The sequence below is a fragment of the Thermobia domestica genome, chromosome 12 (genome assembly GCF_964235325.1).
Source record: "Thermobia domestica chromosome 12, izTheDome1.hap1.1, whole genome shotgun sequence".
In the NCBI taxonomy this organism is placed as follows: domain Eukaryota; kingdom Metazoa; phylum Arthropoda; class Insecta; order Zygentoma; family Lepismatidae; genus Thermobia; species Thermobia domestica.
Genome location: NC_137465.1, coordinates 203,372,354 through 203,388,671, shown reverse-complemented (window position 1 = coordinate 203,388,671; position 16,318 = coordinate 203,372,354). Strand labels below are relative to the sequence as shown.

The 16,318-nt window shown below is 36.4% G+C and overlaps 1 protein-coding gene across 1 annotated transcript; it reads left to right on the top strand.

Annotated features, from left to right (window-relative positions):
* The first annotated feature begins 283 nt into the window (after positions 1-283).
* Positions 284-15,911, top strand: LOC145666946 (AN1-type zinc finger protein 1-like). The gene is made up of 3 exons (XM_081734566.1): positions 284-424; positions 5,309-5,473; positions 15,187-15,911. The coding sequence occupies exons 2-3, from the start codon at positions 5,312-5,314 to the stop codon at positions 15,844-15,846; spliced, it is 822 nt and encodes a 273-aa protein (XP_081590692.1). The 5' UTR covers positions 284-424; positions 5,309-5,311; the 3' UTR covers positions 15,847-15,911.
* The last annotated feature ends 407 nt before the right edge of the window (positions 15,912-16,318 follow it).

The following is a 16,318-nucleotide window of genomic DNA, read 5'->3' as shown; positions in this document are numbered from 1 at the left end:
AGGATTGATAACCTCTGATCAAGCATAGTAATTAATAAACATTATGTAAATTACGGAGCCATGTCACATTTATTAAAGCAAAGTCCAGTTATAGAAAGGATATATGCTATTGGTGACCTTACTTTGTGATAAATAAAATTCTTACTTTTCCTACGTTGTCGCTTGTATCTCTTACGTTTTGTATTTGTTTTAATTTTAGCATGGACAGCCAAGTGAGTTCGAATGGTCGTCTGTTAGACATTGTGGATGATCGTTGGCGTGAAGAACAGCTGCCTAATGACGACGTGGCTGTGCCGTTAGTTGAGCTGCCTGATCCAGAGGCAGACAACGGAGACTCCCAAATGACTCTGAGGGAACACGAGCAGAAGTGGGCGGATTTAGCTTTAGGTGCTTTGAGTGAACAGCATCAAGGATTTCATAACTGGTAAGTGGCGTTTAGGATTACCTGAAAGGAAAGGAAAGCTTGATAAATAGGGGACTTTGATTTATGAAATTAACTAATTCTTACCCACATTTCTCTTCCAAAATTCTGTTTCCAAGTGCATAGTGTCTCAGTGGTAGACTGTTCTCTGGTGCGAGGGATTCCGGTTCGATTCCAGGTTAAATGAGTTTGTGATAGACAGCATAGAGTCTGTAGGTTTTCTTGGAGTTTGTTCATTTCCTTCCACATTCGCATTCCATATTTTTTTTTAAATAATCATTCACTTTCACTAATCATCTGTCTCCTTTAGCCTAAAGAACAGACAAGAGTATAATCAGTGGATCTCTCAGATTCCTGTATTCATCTCCAAAGATGACTAATGTTATTTCTTTATAGCAACACAGGGTAAAGCAAAAGGAACACATATATTCAAGGAAATTAAATAAATAAACTCAACTATTTTTTAAAATTTATTCAGAAATTTATTAAAGGGTATGCATACAGATATTACACAATGCAAAGCCTGAAACAGGAATGATGGGTTTTGAATATTAGCTGCTCTCGTAAAAGATTCAAGTATTAAATTTGGATTAAGGAAACTTGAGTGAAGAAAAGCGCAATAGTATATTAAGATACAGGTACGATTATAATAAAAAATATTAGTTATAATTATCAACTACAAGTCCTGTCGTTATGTCAGGACAGTCTTAACCGTCGTAGCTCGGAAATTAGAAAAGGTTATTTTAGAGCAGAAAGGTAAGTAGCAGTTACTAAGGTTCATGATGTGCTCTGCGCTCCAATTTGTTATAGGTTAGTAATATGTTAACAACTGAAGAAAAAGGACATTAGATCACTTTCAATTAATTAGCTTTGCAGTGGTACTTGCAGTAAGTTACAGTACGTAATTAAATGTATTTTTTCTGTTTTCAATTGAAGTAGCAGATAATTTGATTGCCTTTTCACACCCTCGCCGTAATGAGAGCATTTAGAAATGATAAGTAATTAACTTTAAAGTACAGTGAATGTAGTACTGTATGGCATTGATTAGCAGTTACAAAATTTTTGGGAGTGGCACTTAAAAAAAAGGCTTCAACACGAGTACTTGAACACATCCAAATGGAAGATATAATTTAAATCAATAAATTATTGTCTTCTAAATGTAACGAAAAGCATCAAAACATCTTAAACCGTTCCAGAGAGAGAGAGAGAGCATTTATATTTTGTCGAACTTCGTACGTGAGAAATGGCTCTCGAGGCGTCACATTTGACAACCTGTATCTCGGGACAGGATTTTTTTTTTTTTTTTTTTTAATAAAAAAGAAAAATTACGGCTTACTTTGTTTGTTCTGAGTTTTGAGGTTATCAGGATTTTTTTCTTTGCCTGCCTGAATTAATCTGGATTATACCTGTTTCCAAATTTTAGACTTTTAATCTTTGTCCTAACATCTTTAAAAAATTGACATAAAGTTCGAGTTGGGTAATACTTGTCCACGAGATTTCATGTCGAAAATGGCCTCAAACAAGAACATGCGTTGTCGCCATTATTTTCAGTTTTTGTCCTAGAATGCACTATAAGGAAAATTAAAGATTGCAACCAGGGCTTAGAAATGAATAGCACTCGCCAGACTATGAGATATGCTAATGGTGTAAATCTGATAGGGAATGATATGAGAACAGTAGAAGGAGATGCAGAGTTATTAGTAAACACCTGCAGGGACACTAAATGGAGAGAAAACTAAATACCCAGAAATTAAACTTGCTTGTACGACACCAGGTTATGGGTACGTTAAAAAGTCAAATAATACTGTCGACAAAATGAATACTGTCAAGTATCTGAGATCAATATTAACGGACCAAAACTAGATCCACGCAGAAATTAAATGTTGATTGAAAGTAGGAAGTTCATTTTATTATTTATTCCACCGTCTTTCGTGTTCGCGAATTCTGTCGAAAAATCCGATGCTCAAAATATATAAACGATAATTATGCTTGTTGTGCTATATGGTTGCGAAACATAGTCACTTGCTTTGATGGAAAATCACGGACTGAAAGTGAGAATAAAATACTGAGGCGAATATTCGAACCCAAGAGGAACGGGAATGAGGAATGGCGGAAGCTTCATAATGAGCAACTGCATAATTTAAACCGTTTAAAAGAACATTGTTAGGATCATCAAATTTCGAAGGCTCAGGTGGGCTGGTCATGTAGCCCAGGGCGCAAAATTTCAAAGTCAGATGCACTCGGCAATCCAAAAATGATAGTCGCAAGTATCTCTCACGTGCAAATTACGAGAACCTCCCCTCGCGCTTGGGTCTGGCAAAGAAAGAGATTACATCAGGGCATAAAATTTCAAAACCACACGCGCCAGGATAGAAACCATTTCGATTGAGGGTGGAAAATGGGTGAATTACAACGTTGTAAAGAATTCATTTTCCATGTTCGTTGTGTAGGCATCATATTCCGTGTTTTCTCTCACTCAGCGACAATTATTTTCGTGTGAAATAGAAACTGCGCAGCCGTGTGAGTTTAGGCAGAAACCATTCCTACTGAGCACTGGTCACCAGATCTCAGTTTCTAGTGGCGACCTGGCGACCGGAAATTTTGCGCCCTGGTGTAACCAAAATGGAAGAAAGTAGAAACGTTTTCAAAGCTTGAACTGGAAAAAAAAATCCGAGAAAGAGCAGTAAGATGGATCTCGCAGAAACAGGAATACAAATTAGAGATTGGATTCAGTTTGCTAAGGACAGAAATCAATGGAGTGCTTTTGTGAATGCGGGATTGAATCTCCGGGCTCATAGGTCCTAGAATTAGTTAGTTAAGTAGATGCCAAACAAAATTGGCTGCCATCGGAGTTGGAAAGACAATAAAAAATTAAAATTATTATTTTTGGATTCTGTGATCATGTAGGAATCTTTTTTTAAAAAAATCAGATTATAAAATGGTCAATTATTTACATTTGATATGAACGGACCTAGCTGGCTTTTTGGCATGTGACAACTATTTTTTCTGTTGTTTCCAACTGCGACATCAGTTTGTAGCTGATATAAGGGCTTAGATAAGCTTGAAGTTGTTGAACCATCCTCTCTGGAGCCTATAATGTGTTTATTCATTGTTGACTTACGTTGTGCTGTGGACCTGTAACTTCATAGACTCCAGATTAAATGTCTATTTACAAAGTAGTGTCTGTGCCGAGCTACTAATTTTCCGGATTAATAAGAAGCAGGGTTGCCAGCCGGGTCCGTCCAGTTTGAAGGAGAAAAATTAGTGTCCTGGATTGTAAATAAGTCGGATTTGTTTTGTCCACCTTTTATTACTTAAAAATAATTCTTGTTAATAATTGGGGATCTTTAAATAGATGAATTCTATGAAGAATACTGTTTGGTTAAGGAAATCGTTGCATCTGAGAAGCGGAAGCTAGTTAAATCAGACGAAGAAAACTATTTTTCATTTTTATTTTTAAAGAATATTCTCCTACAAACTTCAAAACTACAAATTTTCTTACATTTTTTCGATCCAAGTGCAATGCTAAATGAAAATATCAATTTTATTTCCAAAAATAAAATTTGTGTGGATAGACACACTAGAAATTGATTCAGTGTAGATACAATAAAAGCAGAAGTTTAAATTTATACAATTTATGGACAAATTAGTAATGATAATCATAGTTAATCTAAGACATGTTTATAACATTTTTAAGTGACAAAGTTCTAATCGAAGCCCTTCAACGTAAGAAGAAGTACCACTAAATATCCTTTCTTTTGGTGTCTGAAATATACAGGGTGTCTGAAAAGTCCCCTCGCATAAGGTAACTCTGTTATTATCAGAGTTGCAACAAAATGTAAGAGGGGAAACCATCTCCAAATATGCTGTTTTCAATCTAAAGTGAAGGATTTTTTTTAAATCGAACGAGCCGTTTGGACTGTACACTCTTTATACATCCAATGTTAAACAAAACTGCAACGTTGCCATTTACCAGGAGGTGGATAACTTTTGTAAGAGTATCATGAATAGGGACATGTTTGAAATGGGGGCTGGCCATTGACACGTTAGCGTAGAAGACAATAACTTCATTCACTTACGTTGTGGGTCCAGGTAAATGGCAACGTTGCATTTTCATTTAACATTGGGCGTATAAAGTGTGTACAGCCCAAACGGCTCGTCCGATTTAAAAAAATCCTTCACTTTGAATTGAAAACATTATATTTGGAGACGGTTTCCCCTCTTACATTTTGTTATAACTCTGATAATAACAAGAGTTACTCTATGTCAGGGGACTTTACTATACCTGTATATACTAATTTCTCTTCAAGTTACGTTTGTCTTTTTTTTTTTTTTTTTTTTTTTTCAATTTTTATTTTCTTCGTATAATGCAGTAATAGCACATCAGTAAATCGCGGAACTTTGTAGAGATGAATGGGGCAAATTGTCTTTCTTGTCGATTTTAGAAATCTGGCAACTATAATGGGAGGCCTAAATCTAGGTATAAAATTATACTTTTGAAATATAAGACCTCAGTGAAAAAAGATCTCAATCCACTTTTATTTGGTATTTGAATTAATTTCAGCTTTGTCCGCTTTAACAGATTTAAATACTGCGGTGTGCAACTTCTTTAGTGTGCTGATATTGTATTAATTTTCTTTGCCTAAATTGAGAATGTACTTAATTGTTGTTTTTGTCTTCTTCTAATGTAAACAAACGATAAGCCATTATAAAGAAATTTATCCAAGCATATAAGATAGTTTTGGTGCTTCAGACGACTCTCTAACCTATAAATTATAAGTTTCATTTTAGAGCAGCCCATAATTTGTATCTTGTGTTTAGTTGTTCAATGTACTTTATTGTAAAGAATTAAAATTTTCACTCTGTATTTGAAAATTTTTCTTGTAGAAGATGGCTGAGTTTCCTGATCTTGGTAAACACTGTGCCTTCCGAGAGTGCAAACAGCTGGACTTTCTTCCTTTCAAATGTGATTTGTGTGAAAAAATATTTTGTAACGAACATTATAAAGCTGAAGCTCATGCATGTACAGTTGTTAAAGAAGTTAAATCTCCAGTAAGTACTGTTTTGTATTCTCTTCTTAATACAGGCAGGCTTTGCCCGAAAAGTACTAGGAATGAATTTTAAAAAAAAAAAAAAAAAAAAAAAAAAAAATCACAATTTTGACATATCGGCTTAATAGTTTTCAAAATATGCCCCTTCTGCATCAGCACAACGTTTCCAGTGACTGTGCCAATCACTGAAGACTCCCTGGAACGCAGAAACTGGAATGCTCTACAGCTCCCTCGTTACGGCCTCTTGAATGGCCTAGACCGAGCCGTGATGCCGTCCTTTCAAGATCCTTTTTAGTCGGGGGAAGAGGAAGAAGTCTGCAGGAGCTACATCTGGGCTGTAGGGTGGCTGGAAAAGCTGTCTGATGCTGTTTGGTCAGGAAGTCCATGACAGCAAAGGCAGTGTGGTTCGGCGCATTGTCGTGATGAAGCTTTCATGATCCAGCGATTGCTGGACGGACGCGAGCGACTAGTTTTCTGAGTCACGTACTTCCACGTCTGCAGCATTCACAGTCTGACCAGGAGGTACAAATTCTCTGTGAACCACTCCTGTGCAGTCAAAAAAGATAACGAACATCACTTTCATTTTCGACTTGCTCGTGCGGGCTTTGATCGACCCATGGCATTACTCCTATAAGCAGTCTTGATCATGTCATGTGTCTCACTCGCAGATTTACCCAGTTTGACGCTAAACTTCACCGCGTAATAACGCTCCTCTAACAAACGATACATTGTGGAGATAACAAGGCACCTTGAAAGGAGTTTACCTTAAAATCGATCTACACTCCGTGAAGGCTTGGAGACCACTGGCGACTGGTGCGCTGGTAGCTGACCCCCCATCCCCACCCTACCATCGCAGTAACATCCCCCTCCACGTTTTGGCGGGAAAAAATCAGTCCTACTACTTTCCGGTCAAACACTGTATAAGCTAAAAGACTGAGAAATTAATATAAGCATAACTAATATTTAATGTCTACCACTGGTACTTGGGCTTTTAAATTATCGTTGACTGTTTCTTTAAGCTGATACATTTATTTTTCACTGCAGTTTTGAAGAAGTTATGTGAGAGAAATGGAAATTTCTCGTTAACAGTTTCGAGCAAAGTTTTTTCTTGGTTTTTCCCGTTATAACATAAAAAAATATTTAATTACCTCATTCTGAAAGGAAAATCTTTTATTTTTTAAGAAAAGCACAGGAATCAAAGATAATTGGTCAATCGATAGAATAGAGAAAGTGCAAATTGGTGGACGCACTGTAATTTCAACGAATTGTTTATAAAGCTACTAGCAGAGTTCCATTTTGGACATAAAGGATTGAGTTTGGATTTAAACTGCATCGGAAATGTCACTGTTCGTCTCAGCGACTCCGAAAACTGTGGATTCAGCACTAATATCGGTCATTTTTGATCATTTATATTTTATATATATATATATATATATATATATATATATATATATATATATATATATATATATATATATATATATATATATATCCCTCCCCTAAGTTGCGGGGCTGATAATGGATTTGAACGGCATCGGAACTCATTGTTCATCTCAGCAACCCCGAAACTATGGTTTCGACAAATGTCGATCATTTTTAAATATCTCTCCCTCCCCTTCCACTGAGTTGCACCGTCAAAATGAAACGATAAAACCATCCCAGGCTCGAACCTCATCTCTTGAAAATTTGATCGAGATCAGTTGGGTATTTCAGGAGTTATTAAGTCACAAACATAGTCACTTTCATTTATATTTGTATAGGTTAGGGTAACGTTCAACGACAAAAAAGTTTTATTGAAAGGTTTAATAATGCTAGCAATAATTGTTCTGAAGTTTTATTAGATTTCGAGGAGCAAAGTTCATTTAAATATTATGAACAAACTAAAATTTCATTGTAACTATATATAAGAGTTATTGATGCTGTATAAATCTGAGAGGGTTAGCGTTTAAAACACTATCCACAAATTTTTACTTTAAAAAATTCTGACACCTTATAACACTAAAGAAAGAAGTATTACATTAGTCTGTCTTGAGAGGTTTTGGGTTCGATCTTAAAGTTTAGAATTTAAACACATGATAACTCACAACAGGAAAACCAGGTAGATGGAGCAAAACTCGCTTATAGAGCACCTATGAATTGGAGGCTACTCCACCACTTGCTAAAGGCAAGAACGTTAGATGTTAATTACAAAGAATACTATTGTCAAATAAATCTAAGTGGGAGACGCAAATGTGAGACTGCAATAGGGAATTCTGTTCATGGATAAAACTAAAAATTATGACAATTAAGGTTACCTTAGGTAAAGAGAAACTGTAACACAAACATTTGGTTTAATTTCACTACAAGTTCGTTATTATCCATTGTCCAGAAAATAAGTTCAAAATTTTGGAATCTGTTCATACACACTACGACGTACGCTTCTGTAAATCTTATCCGCGAATTCCTCCAGTACAGATGTTATCGACCTGTGTGACGTAAGATCGAATGAGAAATAGTTACGTGCGGCCAAAATATCATACAGTGTGGGTCTTTGTAAAATATAGTCAGCTGCCAGTGATGTCCTATAAAACTTCCAGTCCAGTACAGTGCAATTAGGTTTAAACCCGAACATTCAAAAAAGAAAAAAAAAAATCCTAAAATGATCATTATACTCTATTCAGCAAAGTCACAAAGAATCCCGCGTCGGGTTTGGTCACTATGGCCGCCATATCGGGTAGCCTATTTCAAACGCTAAAAGTTTTCGTGGAAACCATAGCATTTACTTTAACTGACTATAATACAGGTTGTAAACACAGCAGAGAGTTAAACTATACCTCTTTGAAAAGATGTTTAAAGTTGAGGAAATTTACATTTTACCGAAAGGAAAAAAAAGGGAAATTCCACAAAATTTCTCAGAACAGAAGTGAAAAATTGAGTTTTTGGATGTTTATTACAACATTGTAGGGAGAAGAAATATAAAATATGTGCAGATCGTTGGCTAAACCCTTCTCAGTAAAACATTAAAAGTACGTAATATTAATATCTTCTAAAGCTAGGATTTTTAAAAATTAGGTTTACGTAATGCGATAAATTCCCTCTTGGCTAAATATTCTAAAATTTTCACCTCTGCATCCACAAGTTTTGAATGAAATTATCAGTGATAGGCATTTGAAAAGGCTTCAATATCTTTTACAAACCCCGATGTTGACTTTGGGAAGGAAAAATCCAAAAATTTTAGGGACTTCTTTGTGCAAAAATTGTTCTGTTCTTTGCACGCCAGATTAGTCGTAGGCATTTGATATGTATACAAAATTATTGATAAAATCATTTTAAGTAACATGTAAAATTTCGTAACATTTGAGCTAGGAAAAGGTTCAAAATTAATTCTTTATTATTTAATGGTTTCAAACTTAGATAATTATCGATTAAAAGTAACTTACTTTTATTTGAATCTCGGTCTATTCGAAACGAGGATATTTGACATCTTAGAATGTCTCGTCTTCGATATGATTGACATCTTCCTATTCGGGAATTACTAAATCTCCATGCACTTCTACTTCATAGTCTATGTCCCTGTTGATACATCAATCTCCTACACAGTACATACACATGGTTGAGCATTTTAACATACCTCTCCGGCACTCATAACTTCCTTCACAGTCGTCGGTGCAGAAATAGAAGGTAAAATGCAGTAAGTCTTCAGGAGCACCGGACTTCGAAGTTGGTATGGGACGTAGATAACCATTGACTATCTTCCAACTCCACCGTAAAGGGTCCATGTTAACACCACGCCATTGTTACACCTGATAAAAGACTCTGAGTAAATGCTCACGAGTAGCTGCTGTTGTAGGTGGAAGTACAACTAAGTTAAACTGCGAATGTATAAACTGTTTGGCAGTTGTCTTCGCATAGAATTTGTGATGTAAGGTGACTAGTTGCTGATCTCTTTTGACCCGTATAGTGGCAGAAAGAAAGATTATAGTGGCAGAAAGAAAGATTCATCAGCTTTAGCCACAGCATCAGCTGACACTTGAGGATTATTAAAAATACTTAGTTTCTCTTTCAGTTCCTTATTACTCTGTAACGTTTTTGTAAACAGAGATTTTGCCTTTTTGGGAAATTGACAAAACTGAATCACATCGTGTGAAGCATATACAATTAAAAGAAAGTCCTTCATATCACCTATATCATTTTGAATAGCACCAATGTGGTGAATCTTATTTGGGTGACTCTTCGTTCCTGGGACCATCATTTTCAAAGATATGTCCGGTGGAGCAAGAGCAATTATCTCCAATAATTTTATCTGTGTGTGGAGTCAATCTTGCTAACAGAATGTTTGGAAGGATTTTGTAGGATGTTGACAAAATATATATATATATCGTTTTGTCACCTTTCTTGTGAATTGGAACAATGATGGATTTTTTTTTTTTTTTCCACTTTTGTGTCAATTCCTCGTTGCTGTAGTTGAGAAGAATGAGTTTTTGTATGCCTTTACATTTTTCCTTCTAGCTAAAAATTAACTCAGCGGTAATTTCATCTACATCCAGGCATTCGTGTTTTTTTGAATTTCTTTATAGCAGTCTCTATTTCTGTTCGGTTAAGCCCCGGAATATACGGTTCTGCTGTATGCATTTCACTTCCTGCACGTTTGTGTGTGTGTGTGTGTGTGTGTGTGTGTGTGTGTGTGTGTGTGTGTGTGTGTGTGTGTGTGTGTGTGTGTGTGTGTGTGTGTGTGTGTGTGTGTGTGTGTGTGTGTGTGTGTGTGTGTGTGTGTGTGTGTGTGTGTGTGTGTGTGTGTGTGTGTGTGTGTGTGTGTGTGTGTGTGTGTGTGTGTTTGTTTGTTTGTTTGTTTGTTTTTTAAACAAATTGTGAAAGATAACTTCCTATCTATATTATTCCATCCGCTTTCTTTAATATACTGTATAAGCGTGAGATTGATGGTCTTTCTTAAATTGGTTGATTCCTTTATATATGCCCCAAATATTTTTGTTTTGACTATTATCTGAAAGTTCAGTATCTTTAGCTTTCAAAATAAATCACGTTACTTTGTTCTAAAAGTTTTGAAAGTTTCCCGCGTGATGTCTATGGTATTTCTATAGTTTGGGCTTTTTAGCCAACTCAGTTTTGCCTGTTTTCTCTCTTCTTCCAGTTTGTATACTTCTGGTCGGACCATAGTTTATTCCTATGTATTTCCACGTGTTCCAGTTTTAGTTTCGCTGAAATTTTAATGCTGTTCCTAATTTTAATTGAAGTATCCTTAATATTAGGGGGATAGGGACCTTCTGAAACCGAGAATGTATCGGACACTTGGACACTTAAATCTGGTATTTCCATTCTCCTCTCGTCGAAAGTTGTTGTAATTTCTTGAAATTAAACTCTTCGTTATTAGATGCTGATTATTTCCGTTTTTTAAGGATAGTCTTTCTCGTATAATTGCGTGACTACCAGATAGTGGTCAGTGTCACAATCAGCTCCTCTAAATGACCGAAAATCAATTGATTATGTTTTTCCATCTGGTGAAGTCCAAGTATATTTATGAATGTCACGCCGTGAGAATTTTATACTCTTTACGATAAGGCTTGTAGATGTTGCAGTCCCTAATCTCCTTATGAAGACTTCCGTTTCCTATAATCTGTTGGAAATATCCTCTTGTCCTATCTTCTTATTGAAATCATCTAATAAAGTTTTCATATAGGATTTGCGGGAGTTGGTCAAATACCCGTTCTACTTGATAAAAACTGTCCTTTGTATCGTCATCCTTATATTCTGTTGGGGCATGTACATTTAGAACAATAATATCACACCTTAAGAGTAAGAAAAGAATGTCTTATCATTGACAAATCGGGCACGTTTAATTGCTGATATTGGTTTGTGACCAAAAAGCCCCATTCGCAGTTGGTGATTTTTATTTCCTTCCTTATAAAAGAATGTAAAATTTCCGATCCCACTCCATTTCCTTCCAGTCTAATTTCTGAACTCTCACCAAGTCTATCTTATATTTCTCTAACTCATTTGTTACAGATTTTAATGCGCCTGTCCTATAAAGACTTCTTGTCTTTCATGTTGCAAATCTCATGTCCACTTACTTTACTAAGGTCGTGCCAAGTTATCAGTCCTGGTCCGAGGATTCTGTGAATGTTTCTGAATAAATACTTATATATATAGTATGAGATTGTTAGTCTCACGCCATACTGTCAAATTGGAGGACCACGACTGCCTATTCAACATATTCACAGCTAACCTCCATTTCTGGAGACCTCCTCGATCCGCAACTAGATGACGCGCCATACCGTGGTGGCAGGAGCGCACTTGAAATGGGAGTGTACTAGACTGCAGTTGAAAATTAAGAAATGATTAGCGTTTCAGAGACTTTTTGATTTCCATAACCTTTTCTAATATATTTTACAGTCTTTTGGAGCATATTTTCTGATACATAGATGAAAGTTGGAGCAACGAGTAACTTTAAATTACTATTAAAAAAAGCAGCAATGCTATATATTAGACATATATTTTTATTCACTTTTATCCACTCATCTTGTATTTGTAATAACTTGATGTAATCCCATTTGAAAATAATAATAAGAAAAAAGTCCGTATCGAGTTGGTCAGACTGCATTTCTTACGATATTGAATGATAACACTTATGAATATTCTCTATAGTGTGTGTATAATGTTAACAGAGTTTTTTTGTCGATTGCTCATTGACATTTGAAGATATTGGAATTTATCTTAAATTGATAGAATTGTCTGAATTTACATTTCTCAAATCTTTGCCTTTTTTTTTTTTTTTTTTTTTTTTTTTTTTTTTTTTTTTTTTTTTTTTTATTAACTTACTTATTAGCAGCTACAACTTTGGAATATGTTATATTTTTAGAGTACTACCTAAATTTGCTTTGAGAGTTTTTGAATCCCATTTTACATTTGGGAAGCATTCGTTGTTACTAATTATAATCCGGAAGTTTTTCTTAGGTGCTTTAAGAGTATCCTCTATGCAATTGATTATTTTATACTTACAGTATATGAATAGGTTAGTTTTCAAGTGATGTAAGTTCATTCCTTCAGTTTTACATTAGATCGTTATCCAGATTGACCTTGGTGAAAGAAAAATATACTTGAAATAGGAATAACTATGCTATAAAAATTTGCTTTCTTTCTCACTTCCTGAAGATATTGAAAGACCGAATGCAAAAGTTTTAGGCTGAAAACTCTTCATATAAAATAAAATTATTGTCTTCTATCCACAAAACTAAAACTTTTAATACATAAAATCTTGAAATTAATCTAGAATCTTGTTCAAAAGTTTCTGTCCATGCTCCTCTTGGTAAAAATCCTGTACTCTTATCCATAATTGGAAGTAAATGAAACTAATGTGAGTCTTTTTTAGCTATTAAATATGTTTATTTTAACTCAAAATACTGAAATGCTCGGCGTAAAGTAGTGAAGTTACGTACCTTTAAAGAAAGATTGGTGGCAACGAGTTAAGAAACAAGACTATATATAGGCTGGATAACAAGTGGTAACACTGCTATCACGTGAGAATGATTAGATAGCAACCCTTATTCGGAAGGCAACAGTGGAAGGTTACATGTATAGATGTTGCGAGTAGGAACGGTTATCGTAGTGAAGTTAAGTAAGGAGCTCAAGAACCATAATATAATATGGAACAACGTGCGGACATCAAAATTCATGTGACGCGTGGTTAGAGTTCAGTTGACTTTGAGTTTAATGTCCCGTTCAGCAGTGAGGCTATATGAGATGTGGACCTACTGATTAACGAGGAATCCGAACGACATGAGCTTCCGCCGGGAATCGAACCCGAGTCTCCCATGCTAAAGGCGCGTACGCTAACTGCTTAGCTACGAAGGAGCTCGACACGTGGTTAGAGTGCACTGGACTTTCCAAGGACTGCGTGAAGCATGGATGACGAAGTGTTGCCGTATCAAACAGTGGGAGAATGTCTGAAGATATTTCGGAAAGGTAGGATGCTGTTTAGGACAACCACGGAATCCATTTCCTTTCGTTCCTGCTGGAGTGGATCGCTGATGTAACTCTATGAACTAGATGCAGACGTAAACATATGTCACAAATCCATGTTCTTCTGCAATATTTTCTAAGTACGGAAGATTGAGTGCGGTGGATACCTCATCAAATCACCGACATGCAAAAGTGGCAACGCTATGCAGTTGCTCAGCACTTTGGACAGATCAACACTATAGACGAAACCTAAGTTCCCTAAAGCAAACGCCAAAAATATAGGCGGGTTGCGCGCGCAACAAAAAGTGGGTGGAGAGAGCAACAGCCAACTAGCAACCTACGCACTTGCCACATTTACATTTGTCTTGCTCAGTCACTGTCAAGGTTTCATGTTTCGCGCGCGTGTTGAAGATTGGTTACAGCAGAACGCAGGCTTTGAGCTGTGGCTGGGTAAACGGCTGTCGTCTGCTTACTCCTGCAACAGGAGGGGAAGGAGGTGGCACATGATAAGGGAGAGTTGACAACAGCAAGCTGTAAGGTGAGCGCGCAACCCGCCTATATTTTTGGTGTTTGCTTTAGTATGAACCATTCTCGGAACGGCAGTCCAATGAGCAGAAACATCCTTGATCTCATCCAAGCACGATTTATCCTGTGGAAGGTAGTGGTGTGAGGGCGCAGTTTATTGTAACATAAGAGAATTGTGCAACGTTCTGTACGTCAGGGACGAACCTTTGTTCCGTATTATGACATCCATCATCGTACTTGCTAACACTGTGCAAGTACTCATGTGTAACTGGCGATGGAAGTTACTCGTAATATCAATTTGTTCCCCGAATATGAATCCGTGCCACTACAATCTCATCCCCAAGATGCAAGAATCACTTCCTGAATAGGGCCTTTTCATCGACATATCAACAAAGATGGACGTCTTGACGCTGTATGTCACCTCCCATAGGTTTGACAGGTCATAGGTATGAGTAGCAGTTACAATTAAAGCAATATAAATCGTATTTTCTCTGCCAATAACAATTATAGCAGTTTTGTTTTTTATTCAGTCCTTATAAAAAGAAAGATTCCTTTATTTTGTCCTTACGGAACGGTATAGTATTTCAAATAAATGTAATTCTTTTCTTTAACCAGGCGTGCACATCAAAGCCAAATTTAGTTTAAAAGAATGTGCATTCACAGTGTATTAAGAGAGGGTGCTAAATTTTTGTAGGCTTAAGAGTGTTTTACTTTGCTTCTGAAGATGAAATCTTAAGATACAGTTCCGATGCTTGTCATATGATTTTCAACACTTGTGTTGCGGTGGATCAGTGATAGAGCGTTTATCTCTGCTGCATTAAATCTTTGCTTCGATCCCAGCTCGCGCCAAGTTAGCTTTGTGGTAGACAAACACCGTGTACTTGGGTTTTCTCGTGGTTCTCCCGTTTTTTCCCATTTCTTCATTCCACCATTTCATTTATTCTATCACCGTATCCCTAAACCTAGCTGGCATAGCCGTGAGACGTAAAAACTTAAAGATTTTATTTCATTTTATTTTATTTCAACACTTACTTTCAAAAAAAATCTGCATAAATAAAGAGAAAGCTATTAAGTTATTACTTAGCATTAATTTCAGAACGTTATTTCTCTGTTTTTTTATGTTTAGGAATATTTTCCTGAAAAACACAAATTTGTAAAGTCAAAGGCTTTAATTTAGACGAGTAATTTATTTAATTCTCTTTCGAATAAAGTTGTGTCTGTTTTTTTGTATTGCAGAGTCATGAAGTACAGTCGTGGGTCTGTGAAGTGAGTGACTGTAAGACTGTTGACCAGGTAGAGATGTTATGTGTGGAATGCAAGAAACATTTTTGTTTGAAACACCGCCACGCAGAAGACCACAGCTGTCCCTCATGGAAGCCACCAACGGACGAAGAGAAAGCGCGACACAAACTTCAGCAGCAGAAGGCCAGCGAGATTCAGGAAGCAGTTGATCGCGAAGTGACCAAGAGACTAGAATCTGCAAAGAGAAAACCAAAATCCAGTAAAACTGCTGCTCAAGTGCAGCTAATGAAGTTAAAAGGCAGGGCTGTGGGAAAGCAAGCGTTACCTGTGGAGGAAAGAGTTTATTTTTTGGTGTATCCTCCTCTGGATCTGAAGCAACCTGCGAAGCCTGTGTTCGTATCCAAGTACTGGAGTGTTGGGAAGGTAATTGATTCAGTGGCGTCGTTGTTGAATGTCAGAAACAGAAACAATGAGTTAAATGCGCCAAAGCTTCGTTTGTTTCGTTATTGTGATGGACACTCTTTAAGTGCACACTTGGACAAACCAATTAGTGAGTTAGTGGATTCGGAGTTTATAGCAAACGGTGAAAGTGTGATTTTAGAATATGTATCACAGACACTCTTAGTATTGGAAAATATTAGTTCTTACAAATAGTAAAGTGTGTTACTGTGTTTCTGTTCTTAATAATGAAGATAAATAATAAAACTTCATCAAAACTATTTCACATTTTCTTATTAGTTGTAGAGTTTGATGACATGTTTTGTTCCTACTTACTCCAAGTTAATTTGCTGAATAATCTTTATTGTATAGGAACATCTGATCAGATTTATGTACAGGAACTGTGTGCATCCTATGCTCCAGACATTTCTGGGCAATAACGCTGTATCCTAATGGTAATGCTCCCATTCAACAGCTAGAGCTGTTACGACGTAGTTTGAGCAACATCAGGGTGAAGTTCAACACCTCCCCTGGTCCGCACACTCCTCAGACTTGAACATAATAGAAGATCTGTAGTCCATTTAGGCTCCGATTTCTGTCTCAATCCTCTTTCAGGAACTGAGTGATGCATTACATGGAGAATGGTTTATTATTCCACTTAGTACCATTCACGACCTCTATAATCCGT